The 27,607-nt window shown below is 58.2% G+C and overlaps 1 protein-coding gene and 1 long non-coding RNA gene across 2 annotated transcripts; one reads left to right on the top strand and one right to left on the bottom strand.

Moving 5' to 3' along the window:
* Nucleotides 1-8,156: 8,156 nt before the first annotated feature.
* On the bottom strand, nt 8,157-21,491 carry AQP1 (aquaporin 1 (Colton blood group)). Its single transcript, XM_060195802.1, has 4 exons — nt 20,996-21,491; nt 11,478-11,642; nt 11,027-11,107; nt 8,157-10,045 (listed from the first exon to the last, which is right to left on the bottom strand). Exons 1-4 carry the CDS (start codon nt 21,386-21,388, stop codon nt 9,866-9,868), a joined length of 819 nt encoding a protein of 272 aa, XP_060051785.1. The 5' UTR covers nt 21,389-21,491; the 3' UTR covers nt 8,157-9,865.
* A 382-nt stretch (nt 21,492-21,873) lies between these two features.
* LOC132539746 (uncharacterized) lies at nt 21,874-26,280 on the top strand. Its single transcript, XR_009551046.1, has 3 exons — nt 21,874-22,129; nt 25,115-25,394; nt 26,056-26,280. It is a non-coding gene; the product is annotated as an uncharacterized LOC132539746 (long non-coding RNA).
* The last annotated feature ends 1,327 nt before the right edge of the window (nt 26,281-27,607 follow it).

Genomic DNA, 27,607 nt, shown 5'->3' with positions numbered 1-27,607 from the left:
AGTCCTCCGTTGGTGGACATTCAGCCGGCTTTCACTGCCTGGCTCCTGTGAGTAGCAACTGTGAAGACAGGGGTGCATGTGTCCTTTTCCGATCAGTGTTTTCATGTCCGTTGGCTAACAGCTCACATGGCACGGACACCACTCTCAGTTGTCAACTTCAAACTTACATGATTAAAATTCCCCACACACACACCTGGAGCCCAGCAGTAGCACACCATATAGTGCGAAGCGTAAGGATCCCGGTTTAGCCACCCCCCCCCCTGCTCCCCACCTGCAGGAGGGTCGCTTCACAAGTGATGAAGCAGGTTTGCAGGTGTCTGTCTTTTTCTCCTCCTCCTCTCTATCTCACCCTTCTCTTTCAATTTCTCTCTGTCCTATCCAACAACAACAATAACAGCAACAACAATGGAAAAAAAATAGTCTCCAGGAGCAGTGGATTTGTAGTGCAGGCACTGAGTCCCAGCACTAACCCTGGAGGGAAAGCTCCCCCACCTCTCTCTCTCTCTCTCTCTCTCTCTCTCTCTCTCACACACACACACACACACACACACACACAGTTTTCTAACTTGACCCTCGGTGAACAGACACCTCACAAAAAGCCTCTGAAGCAAAGGCCTTCTTTCCTCCACAGAGGTGAAGTGTAAAAGCTGAGCGCCACCCCGCCAGAATCAGCAATGGCAGAGCAGCAAGGGGTCCTGAAGGCCCTTTGCCCTTGGTGGGCCCAGGGGAGATAGGAGACCAAGAAAGAGCAGGGAAGCCAGAAAACAGAGAGGGGGACACAACTAGGAGAGGGAAGCCCTGGCATTTTGAGAACAGGGAAGGCCGCCTGCTGTGGCCTCAGCCCGTTCCCCATGGATACGCTGGAAAGCACCGAAGCAGGAGCAAAGCCCTTCATGCAGAGACAGAGATTATCCTGGAATGAGGCAGGGTGACATCCCGCAGCGTGAGCTCATTAAATCACAACGGTGGGGGAGGAGCAGCTCACCTGTGGAGAAGCATGGCCGCAGGTTGAACCCAGGCACCATAGGAGAAGTGCTATGGCACTGGAGGAAGCTCTGTCTCTCCCCAGAGCTGTGTGTGTTTCTTTCTGTCTCTACGTGGATGACAAATGGCCTGAAGCCCAGCTCTACCAAAAAAACCAATCAAACCACTGGGCACCTCCACCATCCTGTACACCGAGCCTAAGTCAGTAGAGGAATTTCACATTTTGAGGACTGAACATGACAGCCCTGCAGGCAAAGGTCTTGCTGGGCTCCTGTCATTCCAGAGTTGCCCCTTTGGGCACTGAGGGCAGGAAACACCAGCACCCACCATCACCTGTTGGTCCCTCAGCCCCCAAGAGCGACCCCACCCTGGGCCTCAGCTCACAGCAAATTCCTCTCATCGTCCTCATTGTATTCTAAACCTAAAGCAAACAAGGTTTCATGCCCAGCAGTCAGGGCATGACACATTAATCACTGGCTCCCTCCTTGAGAGGCTCCTGTCCAGTGAAGAGGTGACCTGTGGGAGCCATGGAAAAATCCTCAGGGCACGTGGCTAGGCACGGGGTGGGCGGGGACCCCTGGCTCCAGTCCCTCTGGTGCTTTTCCAGACCGACTCCTGGCTTTTGTGCCAAGAAGGACCATGTTGGGCGTCCCCAATGAGAGAGGCGACTCTCTTTGCGACTACTGAGTCCCTGGTCTTTGGAGCCACCTGGCCGATCATTGCCTTGACTCACCTGCAGCCCTGTGTTTGGAGTCTTGTGAGCCCCAGTGAACTTAAACAAAAAAATTCGCAGTGACGCTGGGCTGGGGTGAATGAGTGAGGCTGCATGGTGTCGTATTTAGCTAGCTGGATAGTTGGACAATCTCAACCTAGAATACTTTCTAAGATTAATTCTTCTCTCCTGGGCTTTTCCGCATCTCTCCAGGGTCTGGAAAGAGGGGTTCCACAGAGACTGGAAGAGAAAGGAAAATATCGGAGGGAAATGAGTCTTTGTAAAGATTCCAGACTCCTGGAAGTTGAGGTGACTGAGGAGGAGCACCTGAGTTTGGAGGCGCAGAGCTAACAAGGACAGTCGACGTGAACACCTGCTGTAGGCCTCTGTGCAGGACTTTGGGGAGCCCCAGAGCCTCGTCCCGAATTCCTGGGAGGACTCGGGACAGGTGGAACAGTTATAGAGTCATGCTGGTTTTGCTCCAGTGAGTTTAATGGAGAGACAAATATTCCAGGATTTCGGGGCTGCTCGATTACATGCGACTTCCTCCTGGACAGGTGCAGAGGTGTTTGGCCTCCCAGACCAGCCACGCCACCTCCACCTCCGTGAGCAACTTCCAGGGCCATGGTGGGGAGTTCATGGAAGAAATATCCTGCTCTCTGGTCTCAGCAGGACCCAAACACGGGGTGACATGGACCTTCTCCAAAGCGTCTCCCGTGGGCAGTGACCTAAATGCCCAACAGCTCCCAGGAAATCAACTCTCTCCATCAAGACTGATGCACGAAGCAGACAAGGACCACACTAGTTCTTTGAGAGCCCACAGCAACTCAGGTCCTTTCCCTGAAGCTTCTTTGCCCTGGGTTGAGCTGAGTTGGGGACAACTCCTGAGAGGCCAGCCACCCAGAGCACCAAGCCGTGTGCTTACAAGTTGAGCAGGTGACTGGGCAGCCTGACTCCAAAGCTGTGACCTTTAGGGATGCTGGGTTTCCAGAGCCTCTCTGTAGTGCACGATTATCCCCCAGGGTACGGCTTTCCCCTCCCCCTTGTTATTCACACGAATGGGAGAGGACAGCCTGCAGCAGCAGGCTTATGAGAGACATACGGAAGGAAGAGATTGGGTCTAGACAGTGCTGGGGAGACGGGGGTAGGTGGGTGCCTTGGGTCAGGTGCTGTCTTGAGAGCAGGCACTCCGTTCAGCTTGCCTACAGCGGATGCACGGGCTGAGTGCATAGGTCACAATGCGCAAGGACCCAAGTTCAAGCCCCCAGTCCCCACCTGCAGGGGGAAAGCTTCCTGGGGCTCCAGAGCCCTTGCCCAGCTGTTCTCCCTCCTCCTTCTGCCTTCTCTCCACTCTTCAGGCACAGGAAGTGTGGTTGCCTGGCTTGTCCTAAGTGAAACTCGGTGACGGCGGGTGTGCTGATCAATGAGTCAGCATCACATAGTGGAAAGATTCCGGTGTAGAAACTAGGCAGAGCAAGTTCAAATCTCAGCTCTGCCTCTACTCCACTGTGCAGCAGTCTTGCCCAAGTCATCTCGTCTTCAGGGTCCTGGAGCTGTCCTCTCCAGCTTCCAAAAAGTGTTGTGAAGATTAAAAGGGATGCAGGATGAATCCAGCAAGGTTCCTCACACACGGCAGGGCTCGGGGAACACGTTTCCCCACTTTTTCTGCAGACCTAGCCTCTTATTTCTAGGGTCCTGAATGACAAACTAAGCAGGAAAGACACTGCTCTGGAAGGCCTGGGGAGGGGTAAGAGGAAAGAGCAGGCTGGGCGGGGGCAGACAGCATAAGGCTTATGCAAAGAACTTCTCATGCCTGAGGTCCCAAAGTCCCAGGTTCAGTACCCCTCCCCACCATAAGCCAGAACTGAGCAGTGTTCTAGACCAAAAAAAAAAAGCAGGGTGGGGGCCAGGTACACCTGGTTGAGCGCACCTGTTACTATGCACATGGACCTGGGTTCAAGTCCCTGGTCTCCATCACAGAGGAAAGCTTCACAAGCCACGAGCTATAAAGCAGGTACTGCAGGTATTTCTCCCTCTATATCCCCCTTCCACCTCATTTCTCTCTATCTCTATCAAATAAACAAATAAAATGTGGAAGAGAGAAGGGCTGGGTGGTAGTGTACCTGGTCAAGCGCACATGTTACCATGCACAAGGACCCAGGTTCAAGCCCCCAGTCCCCACCTGCAGGGGGAAAGCTTCACAAGCAATGAAGCAAGGCTGCGGGAGTCTCTCTTTCTTTCTCCCTCTCTCTCCCGCCTCTCTAGATTTGTGTCTCTATTAAATAAGTAAAATAAACAAATACATATATGAATGAATGAACGAAATACAGACAGAAAGTGTGAGTAGGGTGAGCAGACCTTGGTCTGTGGAAAGGACTGAAAGGGAGGTATCCTGGGAGGTGTCCTGGGACAGCTTTTCTGGGAGTGCAACACAGGAAAGAAGACAAACCAAGGAGGAAGTGGGGAGGCTGGGACCAGGCACAGGAGATGCGGGGCTGGCTTATGAAGGACGGGGCTGCAGCAGCTCCGAGGGCAAGAGCAAGCAGGTCCATTGAGGCTGCTCGGTCTGAGACCAGCTCCAGAGGGACCAGCTCCAGAGGGAGCGGAGGTGAGGCACCTTGTGCCCTGCATGGGGTTGTGCTTTGGGAACTACTGCATTTTAATTTTGTTTGTTTATTTTGGACAGAAACAGAGGGACATTGAGAGGGAAAGAGGAGGTAGAGAGGAAGACAGAGAGACACCTGCTGTCCTGCTTCACTGAATGTGAAGCTTCCCCCCTGCAGGTGGGGACCAGGGGCTTGAACACGGGACCTTGCACACTGTGATGTGTGCGCTCAACCAAACTGCCACTCAGTTGCGACTATTGCACTGTAATACAATAGACTATGTATTTTATATTTTCTATGTTTGGGAATACATTATTTTAAATTCCATTTTCTAACTAGTCTTAAAATGTTCATTTTTATTAGTGACTTAATACTGATTTGCAAAATGACAAGATAGCAGGGGTACAACTCCACACTGTCCTCAGCACCAGAGTTCTGCACTGTGCCTCCACTGCAAAGTACAGTACTTCTCCCAAGGTCACAGATATGGCTTAACTATTATTTCTACAGCTGTCTCTCTATATTTGTATATAATTGCCCATTTCCCCCAAACTTTATAAGACAATCATGTAAATAAAAAAGTGTGGTCTGCAGGAAAGTTGACCGGTAGCCAAAATGGCGAGTGAGGGGCCCAAATGGCCTAACAACAAAGCAAAGCAAAACAAAAACCCTCTCAGACGACTGAGTAAGGAAGCTGTGGAGGCGCGGCAAAAATATCTCACTTCTCCTGTCCGCTCTGACACCATCTTCCCAGACAAGACTTACAGCCCACCTGCATGTTAGTTGTTGGGCTCAGGCAAAAATTAGTCAAATCATGGGCCACATGAAACAGACCTAAAATAGGCTCCCAGCTTCCTCCCCCACAAAGACCCCTAATTTCATCTGCTATAGTTTTAACATTAGGTTCCTGATTATTAAACAATATGTCTGCTTTATACCTTACTGCTTTCCAGCCACCAAGATGCTACCATGACACCGACCTGACTTCCCTGGACAGACGCCCTCACCCGTGTGTCCTGGAGCCTCCCCTCCCCAGAGCCCTGCCCCACTAGGGACAGACAGACACAGGCTGGGGGTGTGGGTCCACCTGCCAACAGCCATGTTCAGCAGAGAAGCAATGACAGAAGCCAGAACTCCCACCTTCTGCATCTCACAATGACCCTGGGTCCATACTCCCAGAGGGATAAAGAATAGGAAAGCTATCAGGGGAGGGGATGGGATACGGAGTTCTGGTGGTGGGAACTGTGTGGAGTTGTACCCCTCTCATCCTATGGTTCTGTCAGTGTTTCCTATTTATAATTTTTTTTTTAAAAAGGAGAAGCTGTGGTATGTATAACCACAGGCACATAACTAGTCAGTTACTAGAAAGATTAAAGCTGGGTGGGCTGCGCAAACCCAGCACCCCCCCCCCCCCCCCGTAGACTGCCTTCCACCTTCCTGTGGACACAGCCTGCCCCACCTGGGAGGCACAGGGGCTGGACAGCCTGGGCTCTCGCATGACGGTGGAGCACACGCTGTGACAGCAGCTGCTCAGCCTTCAGAGAGGTGACCTGGGCCACACTCCATCCAGGGCGCGCACCTCTCAGGAGCAGGGCTGGGATGCAGGTCCTCCTAGTGGTGCTTCCTACTCAGCCCACACCGCGGCCACATCTGCCTGTGCCGCCTGGTCGGCTTTCCACAGCACTACTACTACTACTACTACTACTAGCGTTTGCCCTTCTTCCGTAGCCAGTCAACAGCGTCAGGTTGAGCCTGATGTCAAGTTTCGAGACCTCCTTTGAATCTGGAGCTGCCTCTCAGATTCTGGGCCTCGGTGGCATGTCTGAGCCTACATGAGGCCCTGGGCTTGTTCCCAGACACTGAGTTTTCCCGACACATTGTTCGGGCTTGAAACACTGGTCCTGAGATGAGGCACATCCGGTAGAAGGCACGTTACCGTGCACGGAGACAGGCCGGGGCTCAAGCCTGCAGAGCCTACCTTCAGCAAGGAGCTTCACAAGCAGCGAAGCAGTGGGGTGGGCGTCTCTCTTTCTCTCCCCCTCTCCTTTGCTGTCTCTCTCTGTCAGGAAAAAACAGGTGTAAAATGGGCACTGGGAAATAGTGGTGGAGTCATGCAGCAGAGCGCCCAGTAACAACCCTGGTGGCAGAAAGAAGGAAAGAAAGGGAGGGAGGAAGGGAGGAAGGGAGGGAAGGAAAGAGGGAGGAAAGAAGGGAGAGAAAGAGGAAGAGGACAGAAGAAAGGGAGGGAGGGAGGAGAGATGGAAGGAAGGAAGGGAGGGAGGAAGGAAGGGAGGAAGGAAAAAGAAAGAGGGAGAAAGAAAGGGAGGGAGGGAGGGAAGAAGAAGGGAAAAAGGGGAGGGAGGGGACGGGGGGAAGGAAGGAAGGGAGGGAGCGAGGGAGGAGAGGAAGAGATGCCGAGCCCTAATGTGAGTGTGGGCACGAAGGGTGTGTCCAAGACATGCCCTGTCCAGGTCTCTGAGCACCCTCTTCCCGCTGTCACAGGCACACCCTGCCTGCCATGCCCCCAGCACTGGGGCGCCGTGGGTGGGGCGAAGCTCTGAGCTCCAGGCCGAGGCAGAGACCCATTTTACCCCACGGGCTGGAGGGAGAACCAGGGCACTCTGGCCACCTGTCTCTTCTGCTTGCATCAATACCTTAGGAGCAAGTTCAAAGCCACATCCCTCCAGAGGCCACGGCACTCACTCACGGCATGCCGTTCTGCCCCCGGGCGCTCCCTTGCTCCTGCCCTTGGCGCAGGCCTGTGGCCGGTCTCCCTCACAGAGCCGAGCCCCCACCCCCGGAGAGACGGTGAGCCCCCAGCACGGGAGAATGGAAGGAGCGAGGGGGCCGGGTGGTGGTGCACCAGGCTGAGAGCACGTTAGAGTGCTCAAGGACCCGAGTTCAAGCCCCAGGTCCCCACCTGCAGGGGGAAAGCTTCACAGTTGGTGAAGCAGGGCTGCAGGTGTCTCCCTCTCTATCTCTTCCTTCACTCTCAACTTCTGCCTCCACCCAATAAATGAATCATATATATGTAAGAATGGAAAGAGGTGGGGGCTGGTGGTGGTGCATGTGGGTGAGCACACATATTACAGTGCGCAAGGACCCAGGGTCAACCCCAGTCCCGCCTGCAAGAGGAAAGCTTCGCAAATGGTCAAATGTCTCCCTCCCTCACTGTGTCCCCCATTCTTCTCGATTTCTGTCTCTATCCAATAAATAAATAAGCTATATTTTTAAAAATGGACGGAGAGGGGCCAGGCGGTGGCGCACCTGGGTGAACGCACATGTTCGCAACGTGCAAGGACCCAGGTTCAGCTGCCACGTCCCCATCTGCAGGGGGAAAGCTTCCCAAGTGATGCAACAGGGCTGCAGGGGTCTCTCTGTCTCTCCTCCTTGCTCCCTTCCCCTTCCCTCTCGATGTCTCCCTGTCTCTGTCCAATAAATGCATAACTAGATAGAATGTTTTCTGAGAGTGAAGGCAGGGCACTTGGGTTAGGCTTGCTGTCCCCAGGCCCCTCCCTGAGGAGTGGGGAGGATGAACGTGGCTGGCACACCCGGACCTCACTTGTCCCTGCTGTCTCCCACCACAGGATGGTGCCCACAACCCCATGTGATACAGTCAGAACCTGGCCCCTGACTCCTGGTCCCCAAAGGACGTCTACTCAGCGGTGCCTCCGACTGAGTCCCGGAGTGTGGAAGTGTCCACCTGCAGCCCTGAAACCAGCTCCTGGGTGCAGGAGCAGAGGCAGTGGCCCACCTCACACTGGAGCCTCCGGGAGGGGGCCCTCTCCCTCAGACCCAGACACCTCCTGTGGGGCTACGGTGCCCAGAGAAGAAAAAACGCCAGCAGCCTGAGAGACCTTGCATGTCGTTTTCTTTTATTTTGCTTGGCATATACTGGATTCCACATCCACGGAGACATACGTGCAGAGCAGACAGAAGCAGGGCCTGGGACGCAGCAGCTAGGGCAGGGCTAGACGTGTGGCCCCTCTCCCCCACCCCCAGTGAGATCCTCTCCTCCTCCTGACCCTTGACCACTGGCCCAGGCAGAAACTGGGAAACTGGGAAAGAGGGAATCAGGGCCGCAGCTGAGGGAGTAGCCTCAGCCTGGCCCAATCACAAGCTATGGGAGCCTGGGCCTTCATCTCCTTATCTGCAAGGTGCCCTGGGTGCTCTCGCTGAATAATGAAGGTGCCAGCTCAGCTGTCGTGCTGGACCAGTGGCCGCAGAGCGCTCCCCAGCCACCCCGCTGCCTCTGTGTCATCGTGCCATGTGGGCGCAGAAGGGGCCCTGCTGGGACGGCTGGGACGTCAGCCGCTGCCCCCAACAGTTTCTGCTGAGCCGTTCCGGGGCTGCCGTGCTCATTCAAGGCCAGCGGTGTTCTCAAGGGCCCAAGCGCATCTCCTGGCCACCTCAGATGCTTCCAGTCAAGAGCTCAGGACTAAGCGGGCAGGGAGACCTTCTCTTCCTCCTCCTCCTTTCGCCTGGTTCAGCTTGGGACTTGGAAAAGCCAGAAGCCCAAGACTCTGCCTGCCCACTGGTGTGGCGCTTTGGACAGCTGTGATGGGCATACCTGCATGGTAGGCAGAGGGCCTCCACCCTCCACACCCTCCTCACCTGACCTGTGGTTGTGCTGCCAGGTGGGCTGGGGAGCTTTGCAGGGGGAGAGAGGGAGAGACAGAGAGAGATACAGCAAGGAGTGGACCAGACCGACCCGGACTGCAGGACACAGCCCGCAGCAGACCCCTCCCCAGTCTTGCCGGTGACCCTACTCTGTGTCAGCAAGCCCTGACTGCAGGAGCCACCGTCCGAGGCTCCAGCGGCCTGGGCTGCTCTCTGCCGGGTCACGTCTGCACGCCTGTGCAGTTCTGACGGATGGATGGAGATGGGCAGCTAGCTGCCTGGGGAACACCAGGCAAGAAGCAAGGCACTGCGCTCGTCTCCCAGAAGCCACGGCCCGGCTGACTGGGGCATCCTTACAGGGGCCTTCAGGAAGTTGGGTTCACTCTTCTCACCCCTGAGACCTTCACTCAGCGCCCGACAGGGAAGATTCCACGGTCAGGTACCAAGTTGGGGGGGAGGGTGGTGGGAACAAACCAAAGTGCAGGAGGGGAAGCTGGTCCGCCACTGACCCCACCACTGCAGCCTTTGGGCTCTGTGCTCGTTGCGGGAAGGGGGTGGTGCCCACAGCACAGAGCCTTCGTGGCCGGACCCCAGGCAGCAGGTGAACTGGGAGGAGGGGGCTTTCTGGCATGCTTCCCGTCACACTCTGGGGGACGGCAGGTCGAGGGGCTCAGTCTCCCTCACCTCCTCCTTGCCCTGGAATGAGCCAGCGAATGGTCAGTCTTGGTCCCAGGAAGCCGGTAAGGCCAGGAAAGGGAAAGAGAAGGACAGTGAGAGAAACAGCCCTCAAGCAGGCTCCACCAGGCTGCGCCCGTGGGCCTTTGGGAAGTGCCGGTGGCCGCTGTTCAGAGTGTCTACAGTGTGCAGTTCTCCCACCCGCCCCTCCCCGCCCCGCCCTGGCTGCCCCTGCCCCCACCCCTGCGGGATGCCCCAGACGGCCCCTCTATTTGGGCTTCATCTCCACCCTGGAGTTGATGTCGTCGGAATCCAGGTCGTACTCCTCCACCTGGCCGCTGGTCCACACCTTCACGCGGTCCGTGAGGTCACTGCTGCGGGGGGCCAGGATGAAGTCGTAGATGAGCACGGCCAGGGCGCCCCCGATGAAGGGCCCCACCCAGAAGACCTAGGAGCAGAGAGAGCCGCGGGGCTGGGGTCTGGCTGGCCCCTCAACGCCACCTCACAGGACGCATTCCTTCCTACCTGTCACCGCCCCCAGCATCCTGGTTCCAGGACCTGGCCCCACAATGGGTCCACATCAGGACACTGGTGCTGGGCATCTCCTTGCCTCTGTGTGGCCTGAACTGAGGTCCCTGGCACGGCTATCCCACACCCACATGTCCCCAGCTCTGAAAACGCTAGAGTCGAGTTTGACACATGCCTGAGCTGGAGGGGCTGGGTGGCGGTACACACACTGAGTGCACACACTGCCGTGTGCAAGGATGCTGGCCACCACCTGCAAAGGGGGCACTTCACCAGCAGCGGCACAGGGCTGCAGGTGTGTCTTTCCTTCTCCCTCTCTCTTCCTCTCTGCTATTTCTCACCCTCTACCAAAAATAAAAATAAGATGGAATTACACAGACACTGAACCCTTGCAACTAAAGGGGGGCTGCACCTGACTGACTGCACGTGTCACAGGGCACGAAGACCCAGGTTAGAGTCCCAGGTCCCCACCGGCAGGAAGACAGCTTTGTGAGTGGTGAAGCAGGGCTGCAGGTGTCTCTCCGTCTCTGTCTCTTTCTATCTCCCCCTTCCTTTCAGTTTATGGCTGTCTCTATCCAGTAAATAAATAAAGATAACTTAAAAATATATCTAAAAAAACACCTTGACCCTGAAATAGAAGCATCAACCACAGCCACGGGGTGCTAAGCCCACAGTAACCTCGGCTCACAAGCAGCAAAGCCTTGGGGCCGCCTGGCACCCCTAGAAAGGAGATAAGTGCCCCCTCACCCTCCTTAGTGTTCCCACCCCACCCCAGAGCTCCATTTTCCCGTTTGCTCTGGCCCCGCTGTCACCCTGAGCCTGGGGCAGAGACCACAGGGTGGGCCTGGGTCAAATCCACCCACCCACCCACCTCCTTGGGGCAGGCCCGTGCGATGTGCCTTACCCAGTGGTCCTTGAAGTTGTGAGAGATCACTGAGGAGCCAAAGGAGCGAGCGGGGTTGATGCCACAGCCGGTGTAGTCGATCTGTGAGTGGGAAGGGGCGGGCGGGCGGAGGACAGAGGAGAGACAGAGCCAGGACAGAATCAGGAGACGGGGAGGCAAAGACGGTGACATAGGAGACAGGGCAGAGGACACCCAGAGACAGGGGAAGAGGGCGGGGGAGGGCAGGGGGCAGGGCAGGGGGTGACCATCAGACCCAGAAAGAGGGGGGACCCTGACACAGAATGTTGGTCAGGAGGTCCCCTGTGCGTCTCTGTCCCAAACAGGACCGTCCCCCCTGCCCCCCAGAGCTGACCCTGAGCCCCCTGCTACGAGCCCGGCCCAGGCTCCTGCCCCCACCCACGGCCCTGGCCTCCCATCCATCCCACCTGTCCCCGGGGCAGGTCCCACTCACCGCCAGCAGGTGCCCCAGGGCCACGGAGAAGCCGATGGCGAGCGGGGCCGAGCCGCCAAGATCCCTTCGCCGACGGTCAGTAGTGGCCAGCACGCACAGCACCAGCTGCAGGGTGCCGATGATCTCGATCCCCAGGCCCTGGCCGGAGTTCACACCAGGGGCCAGCTGCAGGGGGACGGAGGTGGGCAGTGAGCACAACTGTCGGGAGCCGTGTCCCAGAGTCCCAGGACAGGCGGAGAGAGCCATGCGGAGCCCTGCACATCAAGCCATGGCGCCATGGCTAGGCCGGAGAGCTGCCCGGCCCTGTCCAGGCTGGCTGCAGAATCCGCCCTTGTCTCAGGTCACACCCGTTGAGGAGGCGCCAGCTGCCTAGACCCTGCAGCTCGGCATCAGAGAGGCTGGGAGCGAGGGGGGTGTCTGGAGACCCCCAGGAGGGTGCTCAGGTCATGGAGGAGAGGTGAGCTCCAGGCCTGGGAGATGGCCAGTGACACACAGGAGAGGAGAGAACGGTGAGCGGCCTCTGGAGAGACGGCCCGGCTTCATACCTTCAAAGCCCAGAGAGCTGCATATACCCCGCTACCCTCGCGCTCCCAGGCCTGCAGCAGTCTCTCCAGTGGGCTGGTCTCTGCGGCCAGGTCTCCTCTTTCTGTCACGCCTGTCTCCCAGGCTGCCACCAGCCCTCTCCCCTGCCTCGCCGGCGTCCCCCCTGCTCTAGCACCTCTTGCCTGGCAGCTCCCGTGGGCTCTGTCATCCCTCTTCCTACTCCCCCTCTTCTGGCCTCCCTATCTCCGGCCACACACCCCTACCCACCCCTGTCTGGTGGCCACTTTTAGAAACATGACTCATGGAAAAAGGGAATGGGAGCTGTTGTGAGGTCACCGGAGGCCTGCCTCTGCAGCTGCAAATGGGAGACCCCTCCAGGGGGCACCAGCCCTCTCCCCAGGTGGGCCCCGAGGACCCAGGGCTGCCCGTATGTGTGGGACGATGTGAAAGGAGAGGTGAGCCACTTCAGCCAAAAAGCCCCCACCCACCCTGCACAGAAGCCCGGATGTGGCTCTCCAGACTCCCTCCTCCCCAGCGGGGCTGGGCTCTCAGCTAATCCTGTCCTTGGACGTCTCGCCTCGGGGGTCTCAGCCTGGGCCCCAGACTGGAGCGCACTTTAAGAAATGCAAGGCTGGGGGCGACCTTCCAGAGGTTCTGCCCGCCCCACCCTGAAGCCACCTTTGCAGAACAATTCTCTTCCCGCCTTTGTCTCAAGCCCTGGGTCACAGGGAAAGTGACTCACATCCCCTCTCCTGGTGCAGCCCCAGTTCTGGGTCCTCCCTGGCCATCCCTGCAGCCCCTCTGCTCAGGGAGCCCACAGGGCAAGACTCAGCCTTCTCCCCCGCCCAAGGGCATGTCTGTATTCAGGTCCTAACATCCTCCTAGCTGGCATCATGACCTCTCCTCTCTGAGGTCCTCAGTCTCCCCATCTGCAGACGCGATGCCGTCGGCCTGTTGGTTCTGGGGCAGCAGGCTCTCTCCTGAGGACCACGGAGTGACTCCAGAGGCGGGCAGAGCATGGTGGCGCTGCAGGCTTACTCTGGTGCTTTCTAGAAACATCCCCAGGCCTGGGGAAGGGCCCTGCCTGCCCAGTGGTGGCAGGCAAGAGTGCAGGGTCCGGGGTGCTGAGGAGGGGCAGGCAGGTGAGGCAAGGCTGGCTGGCACCCTGTGCCCATCACCCTTGCACCTGCTCTGCCCTCCTGTCAGAGTCTCCTTCCTCCAGCCACTGCCTTGAGCTCTGCAGGGTCTGCCTGATTGCCCGCTGGCGGGAGCCTGAAGCCGGGCTACCACACCGACAAGTTGAGCCCTGGCTCTGAGGGACTCTAGCCTCCGCCAGCCCCAGCCCAACCCCGTGCCTCTGACAGGCCTGGCCTGGGAGAGCTCATCTCACCTCCAGTTCCTCCCCAGTTGTGAGCAGCCTCTGCCCTGCTCAGGGGCACAGCTTTTCCTGCAAAGTGAGCAGAGCTTGGGGGCGGGGGTGGTGCCATGGCCCCTGAGACCAAGGGAAGAGGTAGGGGTGGCCATGAGCCCTAGGAGCACACCTGCATGGACCCCCACCACCACCTTCTTGACTGCCCAGAGACCTTAACTCAGAAACCCCGGCTCGGTACATTCCTTTCCCCGTACTAACCACCACCACCTCCAGGAAGCCCTCCACCTCAAATCTGATTTTCCGACATCTAAGGATAATCTGTCTCCCTCTCAACTGTCAACATGCCTGTGCAACTGGTAAGTTCCAGTTAGAAGGGGATAATTAAAAAGCTGTTGAGGGGTCCGGGCGGTGGTGCACCGGGTTAAGCGCACATGTCACCAAGTGCAAGGACAGGCACAAGGACCCCAGTTCGGGTCCCTGGCTCCCCATCTGCAGGGGGGAGGATGCAGGTCTGCAGGTGTCTGTCTTTCTCCCCCCTTTCCATCTCCCCCTCCCCTCTCAATTTCTCTCTGTCCTATCCAATCAGATGGAGAAAAAAAATGCCCTCCAGGAACAGTAGATTCGTACTGCAGGCACTGAGCCCAGTGATAACCCTAGAGGCAAATGAATGAATGAATGAATGAATGAATGAATGAATGAATAAATAACTAAAAAGCGAGCTGTTGAAACTTGACTTCACGAAGGACAGGAACAGCTCAAGACACAGGTCAATGCCCACCACCTCCTAACTCGGAAGCTGTTGCAGAGAGGCTGACTGACCTCAGCTGTGGCCAGTCATGAATGAACATATATACTGTCCACTCGAGATATTTTCCTCAGACCACGTCTCACAGGTGGTAAGGCAGGTCTTACTCAAGAGTGGCAGCCAGTTTTGTTGGGGTCAGAAGCACTGGGGAGTTTCAAGCTGTCCATTGCCACCTCTGGCTGCTCTCAAGGTCTCTTCAGACCCCAGCAGGTCCAAACAGGCTTCCCAGGTCTGCAGCTGGGGCTAAGGCCTGCACTCCCCACCATGCCTCCGTGAGCTGCTCGGAGCTCCCGTGGGGAAGTAACCCTTCTGCCTCCACATGGGCACTCAGCACCCCTAACTGGGAGCTGATGAAGGCAGGTCTGGAGAGCATCCTGCCCCCCATCCAGACCTGGGACAGACGCTCCCTGGAGGGTGACAGTAACAGTGGGAGAGATGGGTTCCCCAGCACCCCGCCCTCTGCAGGAGCCCCTGGGCCCGGCGTCAATGCCTCCTTTGCAACTGGGAGGCTGCAGTTGGGCTACTCATCTAGAGAGGGCTCACAGGGTCAGGTTTATGTGAGATGATGCATGAGGAGGCCAAAGCAGAACCCTGGCCCCCAGCTCTGTGCCTCCTGTGCTGGGGGCACATGGGTCCCGGCAAGGCCTCCCTCTGCCTAGCAGAGTTGGCTTTCCACCTGGCAGCATGTTCTGGGAGCACAGGTGGTACAGGGTACACTTCTCAGGCCTGAAGCCTTCAGTGCTGCCTAGGGGCAGCCTGGCCAAGGCCAGTGCCAAAGCTCAGAGTCCCCTGTTGGACCTCGGGGACAAGCAGGCTGCAGAGCCAGGCCTCATTCGCTGGGACTGGGAGCAGCTGCTCCCCAAAGCCTGCCCCGCCTAGCCCTGCCTACCCTCCAGACCAAACATTCCAAGTGGGGAGACTCTAGTGGGCGCCGCCCATGTCAGTCCCGTTGGGCATTCTGGCGCACGTGCCTCCGGGCACCTTTATACCCCAGTACCCACAGTGCCAAGTGTGACTCTTCCCTGTCCTTTGACACTGAATATTAAGAGGCCTCTCGCACGACGTGCAGCCGAAAGCCAAAGAGTTCAGCCTGCGTGCACCAGGCCACAGGGCTCTGCAGTGAAGGGCTCACAAGCTAACAGCCTGGATCTCACTAATCTGCCCCCAGAATGAAGCAGACTTTAACCAGCCTCTCTTAGAAAATGGTGGAAAGAAGCCAAGGAAATAGGACAAGCTTGAATTAAGGGAAGATGTGAAGCCCTACACTCCCCAAATCTGAGAACACTTGCTCCTTTTCAGACCATAAGGAAGGAGGCTAAAAAGAGCAGCAGTGTTCCAAGGGCTCTTCAGTCACTCTCAGAAGTCACTTCACCTTCCGGACAAGAAACAATACACAAAGCAATGGCTTCCTCCTTCCCTCCCTCCTTATCAGTGGCCTCTGCCTTCCTCCCAAGGAAAGGGAGTCAATGAAAAAGCTCCTGCCCCCCTTCCTGGCATTCCAAGGCCCCAGGGGGACCAGACAGGCTCGAGATTCTAATCCAGGTTCGAGTGCATGTGTATGTGGCAGCCCCCAGGTTCCACGTCTTAATGTGTGTGAGACTGAAGGTGTGAGCCCTTGGGAGCAGCCGAGAATCCCAGGGCTGGCAGACAGGAGCCTGGGCCATGTGAGTGAACAACAGCGAGTCCCCATGCCTCTCCGGGATTCTGGCCTGGACTCCCCTCCTACACAATGTCCGGGATCCCCTCACCCGGCACGGCCCCTCCTGGCCGGGAGCTGAGATGCAGCTCCTCCTGCGTAAGCCCACCTGGGTCTCCGGCCTGTCACAGAGCTCCCACCCATCCTGTGCTCACAGAGCAGACGCCGGATCCCACCTGAGGGCTTCAGGTGGCAGGAAGCTCACTGACTTGTCGGCAGCCCCTCCCCAGTGACAACAGAAGCCCTCTGCCTGGAACAGGTAGCTGTCTCTCCGGTTGTCTGAAAGGATTTGCAGCTACTGAAAGAAACTGCTAGGAGTGGCCGAGTAGGAGGTAGCTGCCAGGAGAGGACACTCCACCGTGCAGGAAGAGCCGGGGTCAAGGCCCTGGCTGCCACGTGGCATCACCATGCAAGCGGGGAAGACTCACGAGCAGAAGAGCAGTGCCATGCTTTCTCTCCTTCTCTCTCTGTCTCTCTCTCTCTCCCCTCACCTAATTAAAATAGAAAAGGTAGGGAGTTGGGCAGTACCACAGCAGGTTAAGCGCAGGTGGCGAAAAGCTCAAGTACTGGCCAAGGATCCCGGTTCGAGCCCCCAGCTCCCCACCTGCAGGGGAGTCGCTTCCCAGGCGGTGAAGCAGGTCTGCAGGTGTCTGTCTTTCTCTCCCCCTCTCTGTCTTCCCCTCCTCTCTCCATTTCTCTCTGTCCTATCCAACAATAGCGACATCAGTAACAACAGCAATAAAAAAAGAGGGCAGCAAAAGGGAAAATAAATATTTAAAAAAAGAAAGGAAAGGGAGCAGGAGAGATAGCATAGTGGTTATGCAAAGAGACTCTTAAGCTTGGGGTTCTGTAAGTCTCAGGTTCAATTCCCTGCACCACCATAAGCCAGAGCTAAGCTGTGCTTTGGTAGAAAAGAAAAGAAAAAGAGAAGAGGAGAAGAATATAAGAGAGGAGAGGAGAGAGGAGAAGAGAAGAGAGGAGAGGAGAGGAGAGGAGAGGAGAGGAGAGGAGAGGGGAGGGGAGGGGAGGGGAGGGGAGGGGAGGGGAGGGGAGGGGAGGGGAGAGGAGAGGAGAGGAGAGGAGAGGAGAGGAGAGGAGAGGAGAGGAGAGGAGAGGAGAGGAGAGGAGAGGAGAGGAGATGGCAAAAGGCCACTTTGTCCCAGCTGGGGAAGCTCTAGGGAGCTCAGGCAGGCGCCCTGCAGGCACAGCCCAGAGCAGTTGGGAAGTCCTGTCTGGAGCCCCCAAGCTCAGGTGGGGACGGGCCTGCAGTGAGTCCATGGCTTGGGCTGCGGAGAAGCTGGGTGGCCTGGCAGGGTGGGGCAGAGTGAGCCCCCTCCCCGGCAAGGCGGTGTGGCTTGCTGAGTGCTCCCCTAGAAGGGGTCTGGTCAGCCCAGCCGGGAACCACGGCAGTGTGGTGGCTGCCAGGGCCCACAGAGTAAACAGCCTCGGAAGTTTGCACCGTAGACCTGCCTCCCTCGGGCCTCCCCCTCATCTGCTTCTGGCTGGAGATGGTAATTCTACGTCCTGCCGTGGCAACGCTGCTCAGACCCTCAGCCCCCTCCCTCCCTGCGTCGGGCTTCCCTTTCCCCACACCACCCTTTAATGTCTGTGGGGAGCAGGTGGGCAGGGGCTCGGAGACCCCGCTGGCTAGGAGGGGAGTCTCAGGGCTTGGTGCACAGCAAGGACCAAGGGAGTAGGGAGGGGGCGCATCTGGTTAAGCACACATAATACTGAGCGCAAGGACCTGTGCGAGGATCTGGGTTCGAGCCTCAGCTCCCCACCTGCAGGGGGGAAGCTCCACATGCAGTGAAGCAGGGCTGCAGGTGTCCCTCTCTTTCCCTCTCTTCCCTCCTCTCAATTTCTCTCTGTTCTACCCAATAAAATGGAAGAAAAAAAGTTGCCAGGAGCAGTGGATTGGTGGTGTTGGCACCGAGCCCCCGTGATAACCCTGAAGGCAAAAAAAAAAAACTGGGGAGGGGGTGGGAAGGTTTAGGATGACGATTGGCCTCTGACTGACCTGATGAACACGCTCTCACATGATCAGACCCAAAGTCAGCAGGGCTGAAGAAACAGCCCCAAGAGAAAGAACTGCGACCAGCCCCTCCGACAAAGTGAGGGACTGAATCCTGAGCCCTTCTCCAGAGCCCCCACCCCCCTCCAGACCCCCACAGCCCACAACTCCCACGAGTGGCCCTCTGCCCCTGCCACGGCCAGGAGAAACCCCGTTCTCAGCTAGATTCTCACACTCAGGCTTCTGTGACACTTCCTCCCTGAAGCCTTCCTGCCTCAGGGTTAAAGACTTTCCTGACACTTCTTATCACACCTGCCTTCTGCCCATATTGTGGGCAGCTGCGCCAGGGTTTGCGCCTTATCTCTTCAGGACTGAGGGCTTCCCAGGGCACAGGGATGGCCGGTTCAACCCTGCCTTCAGCCCGAGGCAGCCCCTGTCCTGTTTACAGGGAGCAGGACAAACTGGCCAGAAAAAGAGCCCGGGGAAAGAAAGCTCTGGACAGGCGGCTTGTGAATCCTCTTCCAGTTCCCAGAGCCAGCCGTGCCCTACCTTGTCCCCATCCCCGTTTCAGGCATGGGAGCCTGTGCCACACACGAGTGCAGTCACCCAGGGGGTCAGCGGCTGAGCCAGGGCAGGGCAGGCCAGGCCAGGCCACCGGGCCCCAAGCCTCTCACCGGTAGCCAGCACTGGGCTTTGGCTCCTGTACCCGGCTGGAATCCTGCAGGCTGGCTGGAAGCCGGCAACCTGTGGGGCGTATTCTGAGTCTCCTGATTTAGTGAGGAGAAAGTTGTCCCAGGCAGGGGTGGGGGTGGGACACCCTGACTCACCCCTACCACGACCACTTCCTGCCACTTTTTTCTCTATTTTCCTCGGAAGTCTCCATGCCAACAAGTAGCCCCACCCTGGTTTAGGGCCGGGTGGGGTGCAGGGCCTGGAGAGCCTTCCCCGGGGCCTGGAGAAAACACGGTGTCACCTGCCCTGTGAATGGGCGTCCACTGCCCTTGAGGGTCCTGCGGGCCCTGCTTCAGGGTCACGGGAGCCCAGGGGTGGAGGACAGTTCTGCTTCAGAGTCCAGGTTCTGCGCTTCTGAACCCCAGACTTGCAGGGTACAGAGAAAGCAGCACCTGGAAGGGCACTCTCCGCCCACCCCCCACCCCTACCCCGCTGCCACACTGCACACGGCACACACGAGACACAGACAGTGGCCCTGCTTGGTCTGCTCCCGCTCCAACACCCGTGGAAAGGGAGATAAAGTCAAGCCCGCAGAGTCCTCTTGGCCTGGGCGTGGCCGAGAGATAGCAGGAGACCTCGCCGCCCTCCAGATGCCTTGCGACCTGCTCCAAGGAAGGCAGGCATCAGGACTCGAGCTAGCCTGCCTTCAGCCCTGCCCCAGGTGGCCTCCACAGCGGGCAACTCGCGTTTGTGTCCCCAGGTTTGGGGGCTGACTAAGGAACAGCCTGAATGGGGACCAGTCCTCAGAGCAGGGAGTGGCTGACAGGGTTGGCACAGGAGGTGCCTGGATGCCTGTGGCAGACAGCGCCCGGCTGCCCTTCCTGCTGGCCCACTGAGTGGAAGGGGAGCCAGAATGCCAAGGAGGGAAGAAGACGGGGGTCTTCAAGCTCACTCCTGCCCCTACCTCTGCTGTGCCCAGGGCAACTCCAGTGTGAAGCGGTTTTCTCTCAGGACATTTCCTGAGGCTGCCCTGGAGAAACTGAGGGTTCAAGGAGCCTGGTGTGCCGGGGCATGGTCCCTTATACCCACTCTGGCCACGTCTTTCCTGGCTAAAGTCTAAACTCCAGGCTTCGGGGCTAATCTTCAATCTTGGATGGAGCATGGCTGGCTCCCAGGGGCAGCGGGGCAGCTGGGGGAGGTGTCCGTGTGACAGACCAAGTGCTAATCCCCTGGTGGCAGGGTCATGCCCACTGCCCTCTGCCCCAGCCCTTAGCCCGGGATCTGAACTCCAGCTGGCAAGTGAAAGGACGGGGGTTCCAGCTACCCCTGAGGGGGAGACCCTGTAGCCTCACTTGTCCACTCCCCAGACCCCCGTCTCTGCCCCTTGGTCCACCGAGACACCCCCCCAAAGTCTTAACTCAGCCTCTCAGGCCAAATGCCCCTCCCTCCCCCACAGCAGCACTTGGCTGAGGGTCTGGAGAAGCCCAGGTCTGCGGCAGCTGGCTGCAGCCGCCAACAGACAATTAGCTGTGCTAAGCGGCCCACGAGGAATTCTGGGCAGCCACCGTCTCCTGGTCGCAGCATGGACTTGGGGTTAGATGTCCTGCCTTGCCCAAGTCCTGTTTAGCCGGGACCCATGGGCACACACAGGGACAGACTGTCCCATCTTCCCTCCCACTCCTGCACTTGCTCACACACACGGACACACACGCACGGATACGTACACACACACACACACACACACACACACACACACACGGTTCACACAGGAGCTGGGAGTCCCATGCTGGCATCTACGTGCACACACCTCTCCACACACCCAGACACATGCCACACCTCTCTGTGCCAGTGACAGGGACTGGAGCCCGGACAGGAGCAGCACAGTGGCCCTGCCCCCTCCCCTCCCCTCCCCTCCCCTCCCCTCCTTGCCCCACTCCACCCCTCTGCAGTCCAAGAAAACCACCTGCAAAGAGCCCGGAAAGTGCTCTTCCCCCCTTCCTGGGAGGGACTTTTGAGTGGCGACCTGGGAGGACGTGGGGCTGCACACAGGTGTCCCTCCTGTTCGCGCCCTTCGGAATGGGCTGGGGACAGTGGGCAGAGGCCCCCCAGGTCCCCTCTGAGGTCCAAGCCGAGGGCAGAGGGCGCACAGGCAGTGTCGAAGGGCCCAGAAACCCCAGCAAAGGTCCCCTGCCCCACGAGAGCAGCCTGCCCGCCCACAGGGACCTTGGCAAGACTTAGCCAGCGGAGTGCTGCTTCCCGCCTGCCTGGCAGAGGACAGGCTGTGCACTGCAGGCAGAGCTGAGCTCCAGGCCCCTGGGCATGACCTTCTGCAAGCCCCGCCTCGCCTCCCGTCCTCAGGGCCCCTGGCAGCCAGCCCCTGCCCCTCATCCTCGTCCTCCGAAGGGCTGCCCCGGCTCACCTCGTTGCGGCCCAAGGAGTTGTTAGGCAGGGATGAGGTGATGCCCGAGAGGATGGCGGTGCCCACGATGGCTCCCACGCACTGGGCCACGATGTAGAGCAGGGCCCGGAGGATGCTGATCTGACAGCTGAGCAGCAGCCCCAGCGTGACGGCGGGGTTGAGGTGGGCGCCGCTGATGTGGCCCACGCTCTGGGCCAGCGTGGCGATGCTCAGCCCAAAGGCCAGGGACACCTTGACGTTGTCCTGGGAAGCCCCCGGCGCCGTCTGGTTGCTCTCCACCGGGTACTGGAAGCCCAGCGCAGAGCCGATGCTGATGAAGACGAAGAGGATCATGGCCAGGAACTCGGCCACCACGGCCCTCCAGAAGATCTTCTTCTTAAACTCGCTGGCCATGCTGGCAGGGGGCTGGGGGCACCGTGTGTGCGAAGGCTGGCGGCCTGGTTCTCGAACTCCCTCCAAGAGCTGAGCCAGTGCCCGGGCCGGGCCTATTTATAGGCCCTGGGATGGGGGGAGGAGTGGAGGGGAGCACAAAGGGAGGAAGGCCTCTCCTTGCTCCCCGCCCCACACGGCACGGCACGGGCCTCCTCTCAGCGATGGATGCAGACACAGCTAGGCTGTCAGCCTGCCAACTTTTTTTTCCCTCCCTCCCTCCCTCCCTCCCTCCCTCCCTCCCTCCCTCCCTCTCTCTCTCCCCCTTCCTCCCTCTGCCCTCAGCCCTGCCCAGCTACAGGAGGCAGGCGGGAGGCAGCCCAGCCCGGGCTCTAATAAGCTTTGGGAAATTCCTCCAAGTTGGCCCCACTCAGGAGGCCAGAGAAGCCCAGGGGTCCCAGCCTCATGTGAAAGCCCAGGTGTGCTGAGGGCAGCTCCAGGCACCCCGGATGGGGCGGGGTGAGGGGCTGGACTTGGCGGGTGGACGTTGCCCTCCCTGGAGGCGGGTGCCCTCACCCTGCTAGCCTGTCCTCACCATCCCACCCCAGGGTGGTGGCAGCTGGGAGTCCACAGGTCCGGAGGCCCACAGGGGGCATCTGGGCTTCCTGAACCCCAGTCCAGACCTGCCTGTCCATGGAGGGAAGGTCTCGGAGCCCCCAGTGTGACCTGCCAGGCCTCTGCTGAGAGGGGCACAGGCATGAGAAGGTGGGGGCGGCTGTGTGCAAGGAGGTGGGAGAGGGGCCTGGAAGCCCCCAGGCAGGGAGCCCTGAAACTCCTGGAGCCACTGCAACCGCGATCGGGGGCAGGCTGGCGAGATGGAGGCAACATAGTTAGTGCTTTTCTCTCGACCAGACAGTGCAGCCAACCTACTCAGGGAAGATGGGGAGAGACAGTCTATCCCCAAGGCCAGATCAGAGGGAAGGGAGAGGCAGAGAAGTACAGACTGAGACGGAAAGAAGGGAGGCAATGGGTGACAGGCAGGCACAGAGGGAAGGAAGGAAGGAAGGAAGGAAGGAAGGAAGGAAGGAAGGAAGGAAAGAGGGAAGCAGTGCCAGTGCAGGGAGAGAGATGCCCAGGCAGGGAGACATCCTGGACTCAGTGCAGAGAGTTGAGCTGAACTGGAAAATGGAAAATGGAAAGAGAGATGGGGCTGGGCCAGGGGATCAGCCAGGTGCCCCCAAACAGGAGGCGGCCTTGAAGTGGCTCTGCAGAACCCCCTCATCCATCCCGTTCCTGAGAGCAGTGAACTGAGCAGGAAACTCTGGGGCCACAAAGCTGGTGGGGAGCCCGGAGCCCAGGCCACCAGCCACTGCTACGTAGCAGCCTGCGGGCAAGGGGCAGGGCGGGGCCCAGGCCGGGCCACCTTCTGCCTGCACCCACACAGTCCCACCCAAGAGTGGCGACCTACCTCATTTATAGGTGAGATACTGGTGCCCAGTGCAGGAAAGTGTCTGAGTACTGATGGCCAGGGCCCGGGCAGGGACATGTGTCCCAGGCAGCGGACACCTGCAGAGGTGGGCAGAGGCAAGGGTGAGGGATCTCGTCTCAGGCTGGCGTGTGCTGGGAGGGGCTCTGAGTGCGCGAGAGAATGAGTGTGAGGCCAGGAGTCAGCTGGATGGCATGGTGGCGGACAGGGCTCTCACAGGCAGCCGGATGGCTAAAATGAATGAGTGTTTGCTTGTTGGCTTGTCTGAAAAGTCGTGATGTAGTTTTTCTATGTTTTTCATACAAAACTGTTTCCTGACTTTTCAGACAATCCAATATTTATTGACTGATTGGCTGGTTTTTGATAGAGAGTGAAAGAGATGGGACCAGGTGGTGGTGCACCCGGTTAAGCACACACAGTACTAACAGGGCAGGAGGTCAGGTGGTTGGCGCCTGGTAGAGCGCACATATTACAGTGCACAAGGACCTGGGTTCAAACCCCTGATCCCACCTGTGGGGGGGGGAGCTTCACGAGTGGTGAAGCAGGGCTGTAGGTATCTCTCTGTTTCCCCCACCCCTCTCAATTTATGTCTCTATCCAATAACAAGTAAATAAGGGGGTGGATGTGGCGCACCTGGTTGAGCGCACATGTTACAGTGCAGAAGGACCCAGGTTCAAGCCCCTGGTCCCCACCTGCAGGGGGAGAGCTTCACAAGTGGTGAAGCAGGGCTGCAGGTGTCTCTCTGTCTCTCTCCTTCTCTATCATCCCCTTCCCTCTCAATTTCTGGCTGCCTCTATCCAATAAATAAAAATAATTTTAAAAACTTAAAAAAAAAACATAAAGGCTTCCAATAGCAAATAAGTAAATGATAAAAAAAAAAAAAGACCAGAAATAGCAGGGGGCCTGCAGACAGTTTTATTTCCAGCCTGCCCCCTGTATGGGGGGTGGACAGTGGTGTTGTGGTGTTTCCTCTGTCTATCTTTATCTAAAAAAGTCAACCCAGGGACAGGGACCGTGAAACAACAACAGAGAAAGAAAGGCAGTAGGGACCCCAACTCTGGGCCCACAGGGGCCTCCGCCTGCAGGCTGGGGTTGGGGTGCAGTGCTGCGGGGGCTTCTGGGTAGCCTACGTGGACCGGTGCGTGCTCTGACCTCAGAGACAGTGTCTGCGCAGCTGGGGGACACGCAGGGTCTGCTCCCATGTGGGGCTGAGCGGCCTGTGGGACACACTGATTAGGCCGAACAGTGGCTGCTTAGCACGCGGCAGCTGCAGGCCGTCATCCTGGGCACTGAGAAGACAGGCCCGCACTCCGCAGCACGCGGGTCCATGGAGGCTGTGATGGTGGAGGCAGGGGGAGGGCTGAGGGTGAGTGTGCCTGTCAGAGGCCTGTGGGTAGCCAGGTACAGCACCCGGGCTCAGTGACCTAGTTACCGCTGCTGGCAGCCTGCCACCACAGCTCTATCACTTTGGAAAAAGGAAGCGGTCACCAGGAGGCGCCACCAGAGTGCGTGTCTCTAAGGGACGGCTGAGCCCATCTCCCTGCCCTCTCCACTTAGTCACAGGGGCCCTGACCCTTCCAATGGCCCAGGAAGACTTGATTCCCCCATCTCCAACTCCTCTGCCTACCTCACATCCAGGTCACCCCGGGAAGGAAGGGGAGGACAGGCTCTAACTGAAGGCTCATCTTCACCGTGAGTCAGGGAAGTGTAAAAGGTGAGAGACAGGGCTGGTGGTGGCCACCGGGTTGAGCGCACATGTTACAGCAGCCCCGGTTCAAGTCTGAGGCTGCCAGTCCCCACCCGCAGCAGGGAGGCTTCACGAGTGGTGAAGCAGGTCTGCAGTGTCCCCCCCCTCCCCCTCTGTCTCCCCTTCCCCTCTCAATTTCTCTCTGTCTCTATCCAATAACAAGAAAGAAGAAAAGACAGATGCTAAGAAACATGCCAAGGAATCGCAGGGCTGGGCTTAGAACTCTGGACCCTGCCTTCCCAGAGCCCAAGTCCAGCTTCTTGCCTACTGGGTCAGCAAGGAGCCCCTAAGGGTTAGTGGATGGAAACCTCACTTCTCTGGACCCAGGAGCACATTCAAGGACTGGGGAGATATGCACCCGAGAGGCTGTAAGATGCGGGGGTTGGGGGTGAGCCTCCAGCTTTCCTGCATCCTGGGGGTCCCGGGGGCACAAGTAGGTGGAGGCATGTGCAGAGTCGCCCAGGAGCCTGGGCTCTGAGGGAGGGTATAGTCCCCACCCGCTTCTCCTCCACTGCAGGCTCTGGGCTTTCTCAAGGCACCGGCCCAGCCTCCTAAATTCACGGAAAAAGCTAAATAAGGAGAAGCTGCCGCCCCAGCGCCAGCACCCAGATGGCTCAGGCTGGGGCACCGCCTGGCTCTGCTGCGGCCGCGGCCTCAGCAAATGCTTTTCCAGATGTGCCTCCTGCCTGGTGCCAGGAGAGACCTGAGCGCCAGCCAAGTGCCCGTTGTTCCCAGGAAAGTCCTGGCCCGGCTTCCTGGGACCCAGCACTCCAGGCTCAGGCCTCGTCCAGAACCGGGTGCGAGGATGTCAGCCCGAGGACCCCAGCCTCAGGCTAAGTGGGGCTGGGCACCCACGGGTGCGACTGGCCAGCACTCACACTCCTGGCGGGGGGGGGGGGGGTTCTGTGGGCCGGGGGTGGAGAACCCGCCCTCCTGGGCCGGGCAGGGAATCCCCACCGAAGGCAGTGACTTCACTCCTGCAGAAGTCCATGCCACCAGACAGAGTTTGGAGTGGGAGGGGACTCCCAGAGGACTGGCCGTCACCACATGCTCACTGCCACTCACAGACAGCTGGGCCGCAATTTCTTTTCTTCTTAAAAACTTTTAAAAAATTATCTTTAAATATGCACCCCAGATCAAATCAATGGGGTTTACAGTTAACAATATTTATACACTTTCCCCATATTTGGGAGCTACTCTCTTCCCTGATCCAACTTCCTAGTCCTATTTCCAACTCTGACACCGTCTCGTCTCCCCAGACAATAACCTGGGTCCACTTGCATATCAGATGTCAGGCTCAGGCAAAAACTAAAGTCCTGGAACCCTCGGGATGTGCCTAAAATAGACCTGCTAGCTTTTTCCAAAGTGGAGACCCCAGATCTTCACCTGCTGTATTCTTGCCTGAGATTCACAATTAGTCAACAATTTGTTCTGCTTTCTATCTTACCTGTTTTTCAGCCACCAGGTTCCAGATGCTACCATGATGCCAACCTGACTTTCCTGGGCAGATGACTCCCTCAGTGTGTCCTGAAGCCCCACCTCCTCAGAGCCCTGCCCCACAAGGGAAAGAGAGAGGCAGGCTGGGAGTATGGATTCAACTGCCAACGCCCATGTTCAGCCAGGAAGCAATTACAGAAGCCAGACCTTCCACCTTCTGCATCCCACAATGACCCTGGGTCCATGCTCCCAGAGGGATAAAGAATAGGAAAGCTTTTAAGGGAGGGGACGGGATACGGAGTTCTGGTGGTGGGAATTGTGTGGAGTTGCGCCCCTCTTATCCTATGGTCTTGTCAATATTTACATCTTATAAATAAAAAATTATTTTTATTCATTATTGGATAGAGACAGTCAGAAATTAAGAAGGAAGGGGGAGATGGAGAGGGAGAGAAACAGACACATGCAGCCCTGCTTCACCACTCACAAAGCTTTCCTCCTGCAGGTGGGGACCGGGGGCTTGAACCTGGGTCCTTGCACATTGTAACATGTGTGCTCAATCAGATGCACCACCACCACCCGGCCCCAGCTGGGCCAGTGTCCACAATGGCTCAGGCTTGCCTGAACTGAGGTGGTCAGCACCCCTGGGCACAATGCCGCTGAAGGCCCTGGATGAGGGTGCTGGGATTCAGAGGTGCCCGGTCCGGTGCTCTGTGGGCCTCTCTGTCTGCACAGGCACAGCCTGGCCATCCCAACCAGACCGGGACCTATACCTGCCGGCCCCACCTCCCTTCCTACCCAGACGGTGTTTGCCTCAGCTCAAAGTGGAAGTTAGGAACCAGTATGTGGGGGCCGGGGAGCGGGTGGCAAAGACACAGCTCAGCAGGCAAGGCACGTGGCCTGCCCTGCTCGTGGCCTGCCCTGCTCGTGGCCTGCCCTGCACGTGGCCTGGGTTCGAGCCCCAGCACCACACAGCGGGCGCCATGGCACCAGACATAGTTCCTGTTCTCGGCATCCCTCCCCCTCTGTCTCTCTCTGCATGGTGAAATCGCTCATGCACAAGGCCTCAGTCTGCAAGCAAAATCTAAGCATAAAAGAGGAACTCACCAGGGCGCTCACATCACAGGGCACAAGGACCCAGGTTCAAGCCCCTGGTTCCCACCTGCAGGGGGCAAGCTTCACGAGTGGTGAAGCAGGGCTGCAGGTGTCTCTCTCCCTCTCTATCTCTCTCTCCTCTCTCAGTTTCTCTCTGTCTCTGCCCAATAATCAATACGATACAATACGACACAGTGAGGAACTCACGTGGAGCTGAGTTCAGCACGCGGCACAGCGGGATGAGCAGAGGGTCCGGGCTGAAAGCACTGAGACTGAGGAGACAGCTGCCCCTCGGCACCTCAGTGCCGCCCTCCTGGTCTCCCACGTGCCTCCCCGCGTGGCCCTCGCCACCAGCCCTGCCCAGCTGGCACAAGGACCCTGGTTGCTGTGTATCTGACTCACACTCCTCTTCCTCCTTCCCTGATGTGCCAGCCCCCGGGGCGCCCCCAGTCAAACCCTCAGAGGGGAGGCACCAGCGGTG

The sequence above is a fragment of the Erinaceus europaeus genome, chromosome 8, assembly GCF_950295315.1.
Source record: "Erinaceus europaeus chromosome 8, mEriEur2.1, whole genome shotgun sequence".
NCBI lineage: Eukaryota > Metazoa > Chordata > Mammalia > Eulipotyphla > Erinaceidae > Erinaceus > Erinaceus europaeus.
Note: the sequence above shows the minus strand (reverse complement) of the source record. Positions and strands in the feature narration are given on the sequence as shown.